This window comes from Budorcas taxicolor, chromosome 14 (assembly GCF_023091745.1).
Source record: "Budorcas taxicolor isolate Tak-1 chromosome 14, Takin1.1, whole genome shotgun sequence".
Taxonomy (NCBI): domain Eukaryota; kingdom Metazoa; phylum Chordata; class Mammalia; order Artiodactyla; family Bovidae; genus Budorcas; species Budorcas taxicolor.
Window position 1 is genome coordinate 89,624,656 of NC_068923.1, and position 19,209 is coordinate 89,643,864.

Below are 19,209 nucleotides of genomic sequence, written 5' to 3' on the forward strand. Positions count from 1 at the left end.
CCAACCCATTGTCCTTCAAGATTCAGTTTACTTTTGAATATATCCTCTAGCTATAAACTCTTCTTAAATTTTAATAGTTTTTATTTATTCGTAGAATGATTGTTTCCAAAACAAACCAGTGCTCTTTGAAGGAATGCAGAACCGACAACATAAGAGTCATACACCAAACACTATTAACCACAACCAGGAAATGGGAAGGATTTTTTAGGGATTTAAAAGTCTAGCAGAAGAGGGTAAATTAATTCTTGTTGTACATACACGGTAATTCAGGCGGTGTTCGTATGACTTCCTGGGAATTCTCATGATTTACAGTTTACAAAACATTTTCAGAAATGTCTGATTACTTAGAAACTGGGAGTTAGGCCAGGGAGATACCATCAATCAGAAAGGAAAGCACCGTGGCTAAAAGTTAAGCAGCTGGCTTATACCCCAGACCCAGAAAGCAAAGGCAGGACTTAAACAGGCAGACATGTCTGTGGCATATTTTCAAATTTTTACCACGTGCAAAACACAGCCTTAGGCTAGGGAAGCTAGGAGACAAAAAGGGATATGGTGTGGTTTCTATCCTTTAAAAAAAGTCTTTTTTTTTTTAAAGTTCAGTTTTACTGAGGTATAACCAACAAATCAAATTCTAAGGCATTTAAAGTATACATGGTGGTGATCTGATACACTCTAACACTGTGAAAGGATTCTCCCACCTCCTTAACTAACACCTCTATAAACAGACCTATTTATAGTTTCTGCCCTTGAGAAGCTTACAATTTAGGAGGGGATAGATTCATTTATTCATTCAGGAGTTAAGTATATCTTTACAAATAGCTCTGAAAAGAAGAGAAGTGAAACGCAAAGGAGAAAAGGAAAGATATAAGCATCTGAATGCAGAGTTCCAAAGAATAGCAAGAAGAGATAAAAAAAAAAAAGCCTTCCTCAGCGATCAATGCAAAGAAATAGAGGAAAACAACAGAATGGGAAAGACTAGAGATCTCTTCAAGAAAATTAGAGATACCAAGGGAACATTTCATGCAAAGATGGGTTCCATAAAGGACAGAAATGGTATGGACCTAACAGATGCAGAAGATATTAAGAAGAGGCGGCAAGAATACACAGAAGAACTGTACAAAAAAGATCTTCATGACCCAGATAATCACAATGGTGTGATCACTCACCTAGAGCCAGACTTCCTGGAATGTGAAGTCAAGTGGGCCTTAGAAAGCATCACTACGAACAAAGCTAGTGGAGGTGATGGCATTCCAGTTGAGCTATTTCAAATCCTGAAAGATGATGCTGTCAAAGTGCTGCACTCAATATGCCAGCAAATGTGGAAAACTCCGCAGTGGCCACAGGACTGGAAAAGGTAAGTTTTCATTCCAATCCCAAAGAAAGGCAATGCCAAAGAATGCTCAAACTACCGCACAATTGTACTCATCTCACATGCTAGTAAAGTAATGCTCAAAATTCTCCAAGCCAGGCTTCAGCAATACGTGAACCATGAACTTCCAGATGTTCAAGCTGGTTTTAGAAAAGGCAGAGGAACCAGAAATCAAATTGCCAACATCTGCTGGATCATGGAAAAAGCAAAAGAGTTCCAGAAAAACATCTATTTCAGCTTTATTGACTATTCCAAAGCCTCCGACTGTGTGGATCACAAGAAACTGTGGAAAATTCTGAAAGAGATGGGAATACCAGACCACCTGACCTGCCTCTTGAGAAACCTGTATGCAGGTCAGGAAGCAACAGTTAGAACTGGCCATGGAACAACAGACTGGTTCCAAATAGGAAAAGGAGTATCAATGCTGTATATTGTCACCCTGCTTATTTAACTTCTATGCAGAGTACATCATGAGAAACGCTGGGTTGGAAGAAGCACAAGCTGGAATCAAGATTGCCGGGAGAAATATCAATAACCTCAGATATGCAGATGACACCACCCTTATGGCAGAAAGTGAAGAGGAGCTGAAAAGCCTCTTGATGAAAGTGAAAGAGGAGAGTGAGAAAGTTGGCTTAAAGCTCAACATTCAGAAAACTAAGATCATGGCATCCGGTTCCATCACTTCATGGGAAATAGATGGGGAAACAGTGCAAACAGTGTCAGACTTTATTTGGGGGGTGCTCCAAAATCACTGCAGATGGTGACTTCAGCCATGAAGTTAAAAGATGCTTACTCCTTGGAAGGAAAGTTATGACCAACCTAGATAGCATATTCTAAAGCAGAGACATCACTTTGCCTACAAAGGTCCATCTAGTCAAGGCTATGGTTTTTCCAGTGGTCATGTATGGATGTGAGAGTTGGACTGTGAACAAAGCTGAGCGCCGAAGAATTGATGCTCTTGAACTGTGGTGTTGGAGAAGACTTTTGAGAGTCCCTTGGACTGCAAGGAGATCCAACCAGTCCATTCTAAAGGAGATCAGCCCTGAGTGTTCTTTGGAAGGACTGATGCTGAAGCTGAAACTCCAATACTTTGGCCACCTCATGTGAAGAGTTGACTCACTGGAAAAGACTCTGATGCTGGGAGGGATTGGGGGCAGGAGGAGAAGGGGACGACTGAGGATGAGATGGCTGGATGGCATCACTGACTCGATGGACGTGAGTCTGAGTGAACTCCGGGAGTTGGTGATGGACAGGGAGGCCTGGCGTGCTGCGATTCATGGGGTCACAAAGAGTCGGACAAGACCTCTGAACTGAACTGAACTGTGATAACTCAGGGGACTAGATAGATAAACCAGACAAACATCCTGCCCCAAAGTGACATTCTTACTCAAATATCACAGATGCTGTACAGAATCAGGTACATTACACAGCACAGTAAAGCACAAAATTGAGGCCTGTCTATTCTGTCCCAACAGGAATGAGTAGAAAGGGGTTTATAGAGAAAGTGACCTCGAATGGAGACTTTAAAGAGGAATGCACATTCTCCAGGCAAGCAAGATGCAGAATGGAATTTGTGGCTGAAGGAATAACTGTAGAGAAAGGCAGAAGAGCTCTGAGGAAACGCTTACCAGGTAGAGATGGGATGGAAATTGGCCAGTTAGCTCAACTGCTTAGCTGCTGCTGCTCAGCAGCTTCAGTCATGTCCGACTCTGTGTGACCCTATGGACTATAGCCCGCCAGACTCCTTTGTCCAAGGGATTTTCCAGGCCAGAATACTGGAGTGGGTTGTCATGCTGTCCTCCAGGGGATCTTCCCAACCCAGGGATCAGACTTAGGTCTCCTGCCTTTCAGGAAGATTCTTTACCGTCTGAGCCACCAGGGAAGCCCCATTGGTTAGAGTGTGGTACTAACAATGCCAAGGTCACTGGTTTAATCCTCATAGGCCAAGCTGTCTAGCTTTTAAACTGAGTTAAATTTATCCTGCCTGATGAAAGTATTTTTGAACACTGATAATATTGTATACGCATTTTTTATACAAGGCAGAGAAAATAAATACTATAATTACGGCTTCCTGGGTAGCTCAGATAGTAAAGAATCTGCTTGCAATGTGGGAGACCTGGGTTCCATCCCTGGGTCGGGACGATCCCCTGGAGGAGGGCATGGCAACCCACTCCGGTATCCTTGTCTGGAGAAACCATGGACAGAGGAGCCTGGTGGGCCCCAGTCCATGGGGTCCCAAAGAGTTGGACACGCCTGAGTGACTAGTACTTTCACTTTCACATAATTAGAGGTACAAATAATATGTAAAGGAAATTGGTGAAATCCCTTTGAAATAAGAGTGTTCCGTATATAAGAGTTTTTTAAAAGTTAGACTACCTTTTAATAGATAGTAGGTATTTTCACTTTCTTGCATTGGAGAAGGAAATGGCAACCCACTCCAGTGTTCTTGCCTGGAGAATCCCAGGGATTGGGGAGCCTGGTGGGCTGCCATCTATGGGGTTACACAGAGTCGGACACCACTGAAGCAACTTAGCATAGCATAGGATAGATAAGGTCTCCTACTTGTCAAAGTACTACTACGCATCCACACGCCTGCCACTCATTACTAGTCCCAGTAACTACTATTTTTAATTCCACATGAATCCTTTCACAGTTTATTAAGCCTTTTCTTTTTTTTGTAGTTATAGGATATTACATTATATAACTGTTTCATAATTTATTTAACCAGCTCCATTACAGTGGACATTTGTTTTTCATTTTCTGCCAGTCCCAACAACGCTACACGAAGTCCCAGGCCAAGTGTACATGCATTTAGAATTTTGAGGCCCAACCGCTCTCATTAGGGGGTTCTTACTCTTTCAATGTTTTTATTCTTTAGAGTGGGAGCCCTTTTAGGGCTGGGTATTATCTTTTTCATCTTTCCTTCCCTGGCTCTAACTAGAAAGTGCTGAGTACACGCATTAATTCCCACATGAAGCCACGGTTGGAAAGGAATGGAGGTTATGTCCCTTGAAAAGGAAGCATTAATGATTGTTTGTAAGCTGTAATCAGCTCCTCTCATTCGCTTCCCAAAAATGACGGCAGAGACAACAAGGGAAGGGCTGGGTCCAGACCTCTCACCATACCCGAGAGCCAGGGGTCACATTCACCACGGACTTTAGAGAAAGCTTGCTGCTGCTTGTTGCTGAGTTGCAGTCCCATGGACTGCAGCCCACCCCGCCACCCCCAACCCCTCCCGCCCCACCCCGGCTCCTCTGTCCATGGAATTCTCCAGGCAGGAATACTGCAGTGGGTGGCCACTTCCTTCTCCAGGGGACCTTCACCACCCAGGGATCCAACCTGCGTCTCCAGCATTGCAGGTGGATTCTTTACCTCTGAGCCACCAGGGAAGGCTATTTCTTACTCAATTTTTGAGCTCTGAAGTGTTCATCTTACCACTTTGTCTTTTTTTTTTGAAGAGGAAAGAATACTTACAAACGGTCTGGTTTGTAACTTAAAAATCTAATGAAAATAGCATTGTTGCCATGAAAAGACATGAAGGAGCCTCAAATGTATGTTACTAAGTGAAAGAAACCAGTCTGGAAAGGTTACATACTTAATGATCCCAACTGTGTGACATTCTGGAAAAGGCCAGACTAGGGAAACAGCACAATGACCAGTGGTTCCTGCAGGGGGTCACGGATACGGAGAGTAGTTAGAGCACAGAATAATTTCAGGGCCGTGAAAATACTCTGCATAATGTAACAGTCGTGGACACATGTTGTACATTTGTCCATTCCCATAGAATATGAAAGAGGAGAGTGAAAAATCTGGCTTAATACTCAATAGTCAAAAAACTAAGATCATGGCATCTGTCCCATCACTTCATGGCAAATAGATGGTGAAACAATGGAAACAGTGACAGACTTTAATTTCTTGGGCGCCAAAATCACTGCAGATGGTGACTGCAACCCTGAACTTAGAAGACACTTGCTCCTTGGGAGCAAAGCTATGCAGTATATAAAAAGCAGAGACATGACTTTGTCAACAAAGGTCCATATAATCAAAGCTATGGTTTTACCGATAGTCATGTATGGATGTGAGAACTGGACCATAAAGAAGGCTGAACACTGAAGAACTGATGCTTCTGAACTGTGGTGTTGGAGAAGACTCTTGAGAGTCCCTGGGACTATAAGGAGATCAAACCAGTCAATCCTAAAGAAGATCAGTCCTGAATACTCATTGGAAGGCCTGATGCTGAAGCTCTAATATTTTGGCCACCTGATTGGCAGCGCTGACTCATTAGAAAAGACCCTGGTGCTTGGAAAGATTGAAGGCGGGAGGAGAAGGGGACGACAGAGGGCAAGATGGTTGGATGGCCTCACCGACTCAATGGACATGAGTTTGAGTAAGTTCTGGGAGATGGTGAAGGACAGGGAAGCCTGGTGTGCTGCAGTCCAAGGGGTCTCAAAGAGTCGGACACGACTGAGTGAATGAACAACATAGAATGTATGAGTGGTTGCAATGTAAACTCTGGACTCTGCGTGATTATGACGTATCGAGCGTAGGTTCATGGATTATAAAAAAATGCACCTCTCTAGTGGAGGACACTGATAACGGGGAGGCTATGCATGTGTGGGAGCAGGGGTTATATAAAAATTCTCTGTACTTTCTCCTAAATTTTTCTGTGAACCTATAGCTGCTCTAAAAAAAAATTAATTAAAAATTAGCAGTGTTAATTCTTCTAAAGACAATTTTATGGCCCTTTCACATTATTATTTTGGTTCAAGTTAATTGTAAATAACTTTTTTTAGAAGTCACTTGTTAGGAATTTTCTGTGTGCAGTACCAGTGAACTGGCTATGTGAACTGGCTTCCTCCCTATTCCTGGGAAGGAGTGAGCCATGGAGGGCCTGAAATAGAGGGTCCTAGTGACTGGTTCAGGCGGCTGTTAGTCAGGGTCAGATCTTGGAGCAAGTGAGTATTTCTGACCACACTCACTTGCGCAGTCATAAATGCCAGGATTTTTCAAAGCTTTTGTGGACAGTCTTCATATTTCTTTCTTCCAAAATGACCTGAAACCTCCTGTGTTCCTGGTAAGTGGTTCTAAAACAATTCGTTGGTGCCAGGATACTTTTCTTTTAAAGACTAGAGAAATTTAAAAGACTAAAGGCAAATTTAATCTTGGCCAAATTAGCTTTCCTTTACCGTAAGTGCCTGCTTCGACACACAGTACTATCCCGACAGTGCTTTCCCTGCCCTTCTTTACCCGTCACGTGTATAGTGTATATTACGTGCAAAAGTAAACAGAAATCCTAAAGTCCATAACTTCTGTCCCAAGGAATATCCATGATTGCTCCCCGTGTGTTTTAAGCCAGCTGCGGGTGGCTGGGTTTCTCTCAGTGAATTCACAGATGCAATAGCTGAGCTGATTTTCACAAGTGCCTTATTTCCCAACATCCTATAAGATAAACAGGCAAGGCAGACCTTATTATTTTCTATATCAAAATGGAGCTGAGAGCAACATCAACCTATTCATGATCTTCCATTCATGCTCAGGAGGCAGACTTTTAGTGGAAAAAGTATAATAGATGGAGATGTCTGCATACCTCACCCTTGGTGAGCTGGTTAGATTGGTCATAGCCACGCCAAGCCTCAGAGTCCTCAACTGAAGACATGAAACCTTTATTTAGATTGATTTTCTCAGCAGTCATTATAACCTGCAGTTTGAGGGCATATTTGATATTCACAAGAGTCTCCAAAAAGATTGGGAACAGATTCAAACACAGTTGTGAAATGAATGGATGACAAAGAAACATTACTGGGAGAAAAGAAAGGTAGAAACCATGAGATATCATGAAAGTAACGAACGGTGTACGTAGGAAGGTTTCTTATTCGGGGCTTGGGATGACTTCAGCTGCTCCGTGACTCCTTGATATTACATGGAAAATTCTGTATGTGTGCACCTGTGTGTATTTTTCTAAGAAATTCACTCTTCAGGCCTTCAAGAGTCTGAAACCTTTCCTTCTCCCCCAAATTGAAGCTGAGGGTGGTTTCTCTCTGAATTCTTTAGTGAGCAGGCTTAAACCTTGCTTTGTATCACGAAGACATTTATGTATGGTTTGGGTTTAAATTTGCATTCCTCAACTCATTTAAAAGCCTGCTGAGAACTACTGAATTCATTCAAATGGCTTCTCTCGGAAGCATTCATTCTGCCTTGTGCTCATTATTTCTTCTACCTCAATTTATGCTTATTTTCTATATGTATTCTCCAGGCACCAAACTCCAAATTAAATATGCTGAAATGACCTAGGATTTGGAATTAAATTGCAACTATTTGTAGCCAACAGAATTAGTTATCATCTACAAGATTTGTCTAGCCATTTCCATCGCTAATGAAAAGAGAGGAGTTCCCTTAACTTAGGCAGTTCTGCCTTAATTCTGTTTGGCTTTACCCTCAGCCCTGCCTGGGAAGCCTACAAAGTCACCTTGTGTTTCTGTCTTGTTTTCGCTTTCTAATACTCTTCCTGGCAGTTTATTACTTTCTTGTTTTTTCTAGAATGATCTGAACATTTTAAAGCACCCTATTATTGACATTATAATGCTTTTATAAGCATGTTTCAAAGTTATAAATGTAGCCGTATTTAATAATAAAGTGAAAGTGAAGTCGCTCAGTCGTGTCCGATTCTTTGCGACCCCATCCATGGACTATTGCCCATCAGGCTCCTCCATCCATGGAATTTTCCAGGCAAGAGCACTGGAGTGGGTTCCCATTTACTTCTCCAGGGGATCTTCCTGACCCAGGGATTGAACCCAGGTTTCCCACATTGCAGGCAGACGCTTTACTGTCTGAGCCACCAGGGAAGCCCCTTTAATAATAAAAATACTATATTATAGATGTGAAATCTTTGGTAAGGCTTTGAAAACATTGTAGTTTAATTTCCAGAGAGGAAGGGGAAGCCAGGAGGCACTGGTCAAAGGGTATGCAGTGCTGGTTACACAAGACAAATGGGTCCTAGAGATCTGCTGTAGAGCCTGGAGCTGTAGTCCTCACACACACATGCACACGCACAGACAACAGAGGGCAGGAGAAAACCTTTAGAGGGGTCAGATGGGTTCATGGCACACTGTGGTGATTTCCCAGGTGTATACTCATCCCTAAGCTCATCAAGTTGTATACATTAAATATGTACAGCTTTTGTATGTCAATCATATCTCAGTAAAATGGTTAAAAAAAAAAAAGATAATTGGCTTTGTAGAGTCCTAAAGAAAATCAGCCTTGAACATTCACTGGAAGGACTGATGCTGAAGCTGAAGCTCCAATACTTTGGCCACCTGATGCGAAGAGCTGATTAATTGGAAGAAAAAGACCCTGATGCTGGGAAAGATTGAAGGCAGGAGGAGAAGGGGATGACAGGTGGTTGGATGGCATCACTGACTGAATGGACATGAGTTCGAGCAAACTCTGGGAAGTGGTGAAGAACAGGGAAGCCTGGCGTGCTGCAGTCCATGGGGTCGCAAAGAGTCGGACACATCTTAGCGACTAAAGAACAAGAGTGCTTCAGAGCTCTTCACACATTCTCTTGTGTATTGCCTTATTTATTTCTCCAAACCACTCAGCAGAGCAGGCAGCATTACCACCCAGTTTTACAAAGAAGGAATCAGGCTCGGAGGTTTTGACCTTCAGGTCCGACCCTCTGTAGAGGTCAAGTGAAGTGAAGTGAAGTGAAGTCGCTCAGTCGTGTCTGACTCTTTGTGACCCCATGGACTGTAGCCTACCAGGCTCCTCCATCCCTGGGACTCTCCAGGCAGGAATACTGGAGTGGGTTGCCATTTTCCTTCTCCAGTCAAACTCAGGGCTTTTGAATCCAGGGTGGCCTCACCACATGCCTGTCTCTTGATTGTTTTCCTTAAGCTCCAATGAAGACAAATCTCAAATACACATGCCCTCATATTAATAGACACCGAGAAAGCAGATAGAATAAAATTCCCTATACCAAAGTTTGAGAGGTGGGGGAGGAGGGGGAATTAAGGCTGTAGATCCCTGGACAATTTAGTGACACCCTTCTCCAAACACCCTTCTCCAAATATTTATAAACATGTAGAATAAAAATATATAGAATTACAAAGGAAACAAAATATATCAAAATATCGTTACTAAGAAATTGTAAAATGTGTGACAACGTGCTTCTTTATTAAGACAGTAAATATCAAGGATGAGTCCAATATCTGGCATACTTTGAAACAGTGAAAGCATAAACGGTATTTCAAGGCATCTGCAAGAACAGTAAGAGGATATGAAAACACTGGATTTCCGTTCAAAGTGCTAACCAGTTGTGATTTGTTGCCTATATTCATAATGAAAGGAAGACTATCGAAAATAGAGATGCAATTTTTTCCCCCTAGTCAAAATTCAGGACCCCTGATGTCTGGATCTTGGGCTAAAGACACCGCCCTGGACTAGGCAAGGGGGACACAGCCCCTGGCCCGCGCTTCCTTCCAGCCGGCGCGTCAGCCCCCTTTTTCTCTTTTCGAAGAGCGGCGCTTACCTTCTAGGTTCTCACACTGGACCAGGTTGACGTAGTCCCGCCGGGTCAGGAGGCCGGCCTTGCAGCCGCGCACCAGGCCCTCCAGGTAGCCATGGTCGGCGTTGAAGTTCAGCTCTGCGCTCTCGAGCATCGCGGGAAAGACCGCCGGTGGCTGCAGGGGCGCCCGGGTCTGCACGGGCGCGGGGGCCTGGAGGGGCGCTCCGGTCTGGAGGGGCGCGCGGGTCTGCAGGGGCGCGCGGTTCTCCCGAGTGGCCAGGCGGCGATCTCTCAGCTGATAGTCACGCTGTGGTGACCGGTTTCCTCCGCTTTCAAAGGCTTTCCACACAGCCGGCCCAGCCCTGTTTTTCCATCCACAGTGGATCAGCCAGATAACCCGAGGGGGGACCCGGGAGCAAAGCCCTGCCGAGGGAGGGGGGTCGTGGGAGGGACGGAGGGTCAGACGCCCGGTCCCCGCCCTTCTCTGCTATTGCAACCTTGCTACACCTGGATGTTGTGCAAACAGTCCTCCCCCTTCCGAGCTTCTGTGCTTTCAATTGTAAATTACATTCCTCTTAAACGTATTGAGGGCTACTAGGAAGAGAGGGGTTTAACACACACACACACACACCACACACCTTATGTGAGTAGATCGAATGTGAGCAGGCGGTGTGGAGAACCCCGAGAAGCTCATTTGGAAGCACGGTGTTTGTAAAACAAAACTCTAGTAATGCCTTGGGCTTAGCCGCTCAAGTCGTCTGCGACTCTTTGCGACCCCATGGACTGTAGCCCACCGGGCTCCTCTGTCCATGGGATTCTCCAGGCGAGAATACTGGAGTGGGTTGCCATGCCCTCCTCCAGGGGACCTTCCCGACCCAGGTTTCGAACCCAGGTCTCCCGCACTGCGGGCTGATTCTTTACCGTCTGAGCCGGCCCCAGGGAAGCCGCAGTAACGGCTTACCCTGCTCCAAGGCTCCTGCTGCTTCCCTCTCGCCCTGGTCCTGGGGCAGAGACCGGGAGGCAGCCCAGGAGCAGGCACGCAGCGCTGGCTGTGATTCTGTAATGATAAGCCGCTGTCTTTGCAAACTCTGAGTCTTTAGGAGGTCCTCTTCATTCTCTTTTTCCCTTTTAAATCTCAGGATTTAAAGTGTCTGGACATATTCTATTCCTGAGGTCAGGCCTGTCCTGCTCTTTACTGCAGCCCCTCCAGGCTCCTCCGTCCAGGGCATTTTCCAGACAAGAATGCTGGGCTGGGTTGCCATTTCCCACTCCAGGCGACGTAGCCCTACTCCTGGGGCTTCCCTGGCACCTCAGTCAGTAAAGAATCCGCCTGCAATGCAGGAGACCCGGGTTCAATCCCTGGGTGGGGAAGATCCCCTGGAGAAGGGAATGGCTACCCACTCCAGGATTCTTGCCTGGAGAAGCCCATGGACAGAGGAGCCTGGTGGGGTACAGTCCATGGGCTCACAAGAATCGGACCCGACTTAGCAGCTCCACCACCACCACCTCTCCAGGGGACCTTACCCCCCCAGGCCTCCAACCTAGTCTCTCGTGCCTCCCGCGTTGGCAGGTGGGTTCCTTACCACTGCGCCACCTGGGAGCCAGTGTCGGTGTGGGGGTGCTGGTTTAGTGGCTAAGTCCTCCTGGACTCTTTGTGACCCCAGGGATCGAATGCACAGAAGCCATAGTATTATTACCAAATCACAAATAAGGGACCGACTCTCAGAAGTTGGGAGGCAGCTCAGAATGCACAGCAAAATTAAGCCGGGATGTAACTGTTGTTTCCTGCTCCCCAAAGGAACGCTGGTTCTCCCTTATACCTAGCTCAAACATTGTGCCAAGCATCCTGAAGATGCTTTTACACGGGCTGTATTTCACTGTCATGTACATTATGTCAAATTCTTAACTGAAGTTAAAGTGTCAGAAATTCTCCAGTATTTCTGTCTTTTTCAGTATTTCTAAGACTGTGCGCCATGGAGCAGGGCAGCTCTCGGGTTCCCTTACCCTGATGCCCTCCAGCCTCTTCCCAATCAAAGCCTTTTGCTTTGTCAGTACGTGCGTCTCCTAGGACAGTGTATTCCCCAGTGTTACACAAGAGCCCACTCTTGGGCTCTGAGAGGGGTCCCCCTTCCGGCAACAGTTACATTGTGAATTGCAAAAAATGTGAAGAAATAGTTTTTCAGTATTCAAAAACCATTGACTACTTCTTTTTTTTCAACAAAGAAGCCAGTCATGTTACATATGTCTTCATTGTTTCATTTTTGTCCTACTCATTAATGTAAATAAAAATACCAGCCAACCACCATTGGAACTACACTTGTTTCTCAGTTGCAACCAAATGTTGGCAACAGAAACTAGAGCTGAACAAAAATCAATGAAAGCATACTGTGAAAATCAATAGGGTAAATGGAATTTACATGAAAAAATATTATTTTATTGCTATTTGTAATTTGGGGGATACATATCCATTATATCATAAAATTTATGATAAACAAATGTACCTATTTTGGAGGGAGAGCCAGTTTTTAAGCATTTACAGCGCAACACAAAATCTTCATAGTTTTGCTGTGAACTAGCCCTTAATGTCAACACGCTCAAAAAAGAATGGATTTTGGGTGTGTGCGAAAACTTGTTTCTCATATTTTATATTCATAAGCAGATGAGTTCCAATGTTTCTTTAAAATTTATATACATCTACTTTCGCTACTTTTATGAAATTGGCAGATGAGGTAAGCAAAGTATTTCCCTTTTTCTTGAATGAGCAAACATGTCTTATTCTTGCTAAAGATGCTTGTGAAAAATGAGATCAAACTCACGGAATATGAGAGGAAACCCAGAACAGTGACAGTAATCAAGAGCTTCTTCTTACATGGCTCCTTCTGGTGGAAACATACATAATAAAAAGGTTCACTTCAGTGTTTAAACTACCAGCGATGTTTAGGAGAGTGGGCTTCAGTGTGCGATAGAGCATGAGCTTCACTGACTTCTTTTCTCTAAGTGCCAGTGTTTTCATGTGTAAAATGAGGATACCAACACCTCGGCTTGTTGCAAATATTAAATGAGATACAATCCTAAATATACTTAGCAAGTGTGGGTATATGTGCTAAGAGGCAACTGCAACGGCGTCTCCTCTTCCTCTCGTTACTGTGAAACACTGCGATTTCAGTTCCTCAACTAGCCTGCATTCCTGAAAGCCAGGATCAGTATCTTACTCATCTTTCTGTCTCTCAAGCACCTAGCAGCATGCTTTGAGGAAAGCAGATACTCGATAGCTGTCCACTGGATAAAATTATGCTTAACAGAATCTTTAGCTCCAGGTGTCTCCAGGAAACCTTATATTTGGCAATTGTATTTGAAGAATGAAGGTATTTTGTGGTTTTCTAGCATGCTATACATCTGCGTATATGTGTATGTATGCCTATCTATATAGAATATATAGGACTTCTTACAACTTTCTGATAATTTTAAGAGCTCCCAAGAGTCATTAGTTTTGCAGCCATTAGAAGGTCAACTTATTCTATAAAGAATGGAGCCATTTTTTAGAGAGATACAATGCCTATTCTCCTAAGCAGAAAATGGTTGTCTTTTTTTTAGATGTAGCAGGCTCTCGAGAGGACAGGGAGGAAGCAAAGATCTAGACTCCTTCCCACGGGCCTGGATGTTGCCATTCAGTTGACTAAAGCAAGCCAGGGCTAAACTCTGCGGTGGCTGTGGACAGCCACACCCGCCCTCAGACAGTCCCTCAGAGTGTCTTCAAAGGCCGTGCTGTGTAGGGTTCATCCTGGGGTGGGCCCAGGGTGCCATCCTCAATGACAAAGTCAAAGGCCAAGTCAAAGGCCTTTCTTAAAGCTGCTGCTGTTGCTGCTGCTGCTAAGTCGCTTCCGTCGTGTCTGACTCTGTGCGACCCCTTAGACGGCAGCCCACCAGGCTCCCCCGTCCCTAGGATTCTCCAGGCAAGGACACTGGAGTGGGTTGCCATTGCCTTCTCCGTTCTTAAAGCTATCAGCACTTAAAACAAACAGTCTCTGTTGCAACTATTCACCTCTGCCTTTGCAGCAAGCAGTCCTAGATCAGATAAACAAATGAACTTGACTGTTTCCCAGTAAAACTTCACCAAAAACATGTGGGGAGCCAGATTTGGCCTCTGGATCACAGTTGCTGGGTCTGCTCTATAGCATCACCCATCTCCTCCCTTCCCTGACTTGACTGTCAAGGAAACCCAAGATATCCTATGTCTTGTCCGTAAATATGTCAGTATCTCTAAAAGACAAAAATCATTTAGTAATAATATACTATTGTTATGTGAGTGTGTGTGTTAGTCACTCAGTTGTGTCCAACTTTTTGTGATACCATGAACTGTATGTAGCCCATCAGGCTCCTCTGTCCATGGAATTTTTCAGACAAGAAGACTGGAGTGGGTTAACGTTTGCTTCTCCTTGGGATCTTCCCAAACAAGGGATCAAACCTGGGTCTCCTGCATTGCAGTCAGATTCTTTACCATCTAAGCCACCAAGGAAGTCCACTGATTTATATACTATATTATATCTTAATGACCTGGATAACCACAATGGTGTGGTTACTCACCTAGAACTTAACATCCTGGAGGGTGAAGTCAAGTGGGGCTTAGGAAGAATTACTACAAAAAAAGCTAGTGGAGGTGATGGAATTTCAGTTGAGCTATTTCAAATCCTAGAAGATGGTGCTGTTAAAGTGCTGCACTCAATATGTCAGAAAATTTGGAACACTCAGCAGTGGCCACAGGACTGGAAAAGGTCAGTTTTCATTCCAGCCCCAAAGAAAGGTACTTCCATAGAATGTTTAAACTATTGCATAACAGCACTCATTTCACATGCTAGCAAGGTAATGCTCAAAATCCTTTAAGCTAGACTTCAATAGTATGTGAACCAAGAAATTCCAGATGTACAATTTGGATGTAGAAAAGGCAGCGGAATCAGAGATCAAATGGCCAAAATCAGTTGGATCATAAAAAGCAAGGGAATTCCAGAGAAACATCTACTTCTGTTTCATTGACTATGCTAAAGCCTCTGAACTGTGCGGATCACAACAAACTGTTGACAATTCTTAAAAGAGATGGGAATACCAGACCACCTTACCTGTCTCTTGAGAAACTTGTATGCAGGTCAAGAAGCAACAGTTAGAACTAGACATGGAACCGTGGACTGGTTCCAAATTGGGAAAGAAGTACATCAAGACCATATATTGTCACCCTGCTTATTTAATTTCTATACAGAGTACATCATGAGAAATGCAAGGCTGGATGAAGCACAAGCTGAAATCAAGATTGCTGGGAGAAATATCAATAACCTCAGATACACAGATGATACCACTCTAACTGCAGAAAGTGAAGAGGAACTAAAGAGCCTCTAAATGAAGGTGAAAGAGGAGAGTGAAAAAGCTGGCTTAAAACTCATTCAAAAAGCTAAGCTTGTGGCATCTAGTCCCATCACTTCATGGCAAATAGACAGGGCAACAATGGAAACAGTGACAAACTTTATTTTCTTGGGCTCCACAGTCACTGTGGAAGGTGACTGCAGCCATGAAATTAAAAAATGCTTGCTCTTGAAAGAAAACTATGACCAACCTAGACAGCATACTAAGAAGCAGATACAACTCTCAGCTGACAAAATTTTGTATAATCAAAGCCATGATTTTTCCAGTAGTCATGTATGCATGTGAGAGTTGGACCATAAAGAAGGCTGAGTGCCAATGAATTGATGTTTTTGAACTGTGGTGTTGGAGAAGACTCTTGAGAGTCCTTTGGACTGCAAGGAGATCCAACCAGTCCATCCTAAAGGAAATCAGTCCTGAATATTCATTGGAAGGATTAATGTAGTTATTCTTTAGTATTAAATATCCAGTCAATGTCCAGATTTTCTCAAGGTAATGATTTTTTACACTTGGTTTGCTTTAATGAGGAGACATTACAATTGGATTTTATGTATCTTGATTTCCTTGTAGGTACACCTTCTCTCCATTAGCTTTGAATTTTGTTTAAAAAACCTGGTCACAGACTCTAGAGAGTTTTCCACAGTTTGGAATTTGTTGATTACATCCTGATGTGTCATTGAACTTGCTCTATCTCCTGTTATTCCTATAAACTGGTAGTTAAATCTGGCGGCTTGATCACTTCCATATTAAAGTTTTTGTAAGAACACTTCATGGTGGTATTGCCTACTTCTATCAGGATGCATGTAACTGTCTTCTTTTTTTTAATTTAATTTCACCGGCCATTTATGATTACTACTTAGATCCACTGTTTCATTGTCACAAAATGATTATATTTTAGACTATCATTCCTTCTTCATTTATTAGCTGGAGAACTTATATAGAAAGAGACTTTTCAGCATCAACTGTTGGTTACCTTAGCTTACATTTCATTCAAGAAAGATAGGACAGAGGACTTTGCTGGTGGGTCAAGAATCTGCCTTCCAGTGGGGTGGACGTGGGTTCGATCCCTGGTTGGAGAACTCAGCCGCACGTGTGCAGGAGAGCTAAGCCTGTGTGTTCCAATGAGAGAAGCCTGCCTGCAGCAGCTACCGAGCCTGCACACTCGAGAGCCTGTGCTCGGATAAGCCTGTGCACCACGGCTAGGGAAAGCCAGTGTGCCGCGGCGAAGATCCAGCACCGCCAAAAAAAAAAAAAAAAAAAAAGCTGGATAAACGCTTAGCTCATTCCATTTGCCAACTTTCCAAATAATGTGTTGGTTCCCTAGAATCCTCCAGAAGTGACCAATAAAGGTTTTTCTTTTTATTTAATTATTTTAATTGGAGGCTAATTACTCTACAATATTATAGTGTTTTTTGCCATACATTGACATGAATCCACCACAGCTGTATAGTTCCCCTTCCTGAACCTCCCTCTCACCTCCCTCCCCATCCCATCCCTCTGGGTCATCCCAGTGCACCAGCCCCAAGCACCCTGTCTCATGCATCACACCTGGACTGGTCATCTATTTTACACATGGAAATATACATATTTCAATACCATTCTCTCAAATCCTCCCACCCTCCCTTCAGAGCCTTCTCCCAGAGTCCAGAAGTCTGCTCTTTACATCTGTGTCTCTTTTGCTGTCTCGCATACAGGGTTATCGTTACCATCTTTCTAAATTCCATATATATGTGTTAGTATACTGTATTGGTGTTTTTCTTTCTGGCTTACTTCACTCTGTATAATAGGCTCCAGTTTCATCCACCTCATTAGAGCTGATTCAAATGTATTCTTTTTAATGGCTGAGTAATACTCCATTGTGTATATGTACCACAGCTTTTTTATCCATTCATCTGCTGATGGACGTCTAGGTTGTTTCCATGTTCTGGCTATTATAAACAGTGCTGCAATGAACATTGGGGTACACGTGTCTCTTTCAATTTGGTTTCCTCGGTGTGTATGCCCAGTAGTGGGATTGCTGGGTCATAAGGCAGTTCTATTTCCAGTTTTTTTAAGGAATCTTCACGCTGTTCTCCATAGTGGCTGTACTAGTTTGCATTCCCACCAACAGGTGTAAGAGGGTTCCCTTTTCTCCACACCCTCTCCAGCATTTATTGCTTGTAGACTTTTGGATAGCAGCCATTCTGACTGGCGTGAAATGGTACCTCATTGTGGCTTTGATTTGCATTTCTCTGATAATGAGTGCTGTTGAGCATCTTTTCCTGTGTTTGTTAGCCATCTGTTTGTCTTCTTTGGAGAAATGTCTATTTAGTTCTTTGGCCCACTTTTTGATTGGGTCGTTTATTTTTCTGGAATTGAGCTGCATAAGTTGCTTGTATATTTTTGAGATTAATTCTTTGTCAGTTTCTTTGTTTGTTATTTTCTCCCATTCTGAAGACTGTCTCTTCACCTTGCTTATAGTTTCCTTCCTTGTGCAAAAGCTTTTAAGTTTAATCAGGTCCCACTTGTTTATTTTTGCTTTTGTTTCCGTTACTTTGGGAAGTGGGTCATAGAGGATCCTGCTGTGATTTATGTCAGAGAGTGTTTTGCCTATGTTTTCAAATCTCTAGGAGTGTTATAGTTTCTGGTTTTACATTTAGATCTTTAATCCATTTTGAGTTTATTTTTGTGCATGGTGTTACAAAGTGTTCCAGTTTCATTCTTTCACAGGTGGTTGACCAGTTTTCCCAGCACCACTTGTCAAAGAGATTGTCTTTTCTCCTTTGTATATTCTTGACTCCTTTGTTAAAAATAAGGTGTCTATCGGTGTGTGGATTTATCTCTGGGAATTTTCTTTTTGATAAAAATATTATTAACACATAGATTTAAGCATAGTCATCTTCTCCTTTTTAAATATTTATTGATTTATCTGGCTGTACCAGTGCCTGGGTGCAGCATGTGGGATCTAGTTCCCTGACCAGGGATCGAATCTTGGCTCTCTGCATTGACAGCCCAGAGTCTTTGCCACTGGGTCACCAGGGAAGTCCCCATCATGTTCTTTTGATTTAACCCTAGTCGTCTTTGACAACTTCCTTGCTTTCTGTAATGACAGGCTGGTCCATGATTATTTTGTTCCATTTTCACCCAGACTTAGAATCAGCTATTTCTCCAAGGAGCTCAGGTTTAACACTGCAGTTCAGAAAAAGTGTTCAGAAAAAAAGCACATTCTCTGCAGTGGGGTGGACAGTGCGCTCAGCAGTGTGAGAGCCCCACACTGCCCACTGGAAGCTAAGGTTAGTCCATGCAGGTGGGGGATTTCTAAGAGCACGTGGACCCAGTAGAGGCAGTGCTTGCGTCGATGAGTTTGCGGTGACCTCTGCTTAACTGCTTTCTCCAGTGCTCAAGCTCTCCAGTTAGAACATGTGAACACAAACGCAGACTTCCCATATCAGTCCAAAAAACCCCATCATGATGAAAAATTGAGTTTTGAAGCCACATGAACGTCCGTGTATGTTCTTCAAGAATCTCAGCTGGGTTAAAGGGGGTTAAAGGGGGTTACAGTGAGGAACTCCGGAGAGCATGTGACTGAATTCAGTACAAGGACTCTGCAGGCAAAGCAGGATGCTCCCTTGACACTGATCCAGAACAGCTATCACGGTGCTCAGCCCGGCTGTGCTCCTGGTTTTGCTCTCTTAAAAGCAGGAGGGTTTGCCATCAGCATCATTGCCTTTCTGGGCCACGTGGGTCAGGAGAATCTCTTGTTTAAGGTTAAAATGGGCCTATTTTTGCTTTGTTGGCTTTGGCTAATTTAAAGTTTTAAGGATGTTTTAATATTTTTCTTCTTGCTGAAGAGAAGACTAAAAGGACTTCATGTGTTGGCTGGTGATAAAATCTGTTTTGTCAGGGGTTTGTAAGGTGCTATTTGCCCTAATATTTATCTTTTATACTT

At 43.5% G+C, this 19,209-nt stretch overlaps 1 protein-coding gene across 1 annotated transcript in view; it reads right to left on the reverse strand.

The window, feature by feature from the left end:
• Nucleotides 1-10,026, reverse strand: part of ATP6V0D2 (ATPase H+ transporting V0 subunit d2) — a 54,504-nt gene extending 44,478 nt beyond the window's left edge. Inside the window, exon 1 of the mRNA XM_052652010.1 lies at nucleotides 9,897-10,026. Within this exon, the coding sequence (XP_052507970.1) occupies nucleotides 9,897-10,026 (130 nt within the window). The remainder of the gene's footprint in view (nucleotides 1-9,896) is intronic.
• Between the last annotated feature and the right edge of the window lie 9,183 nt (nucleotides 10,027-19,209).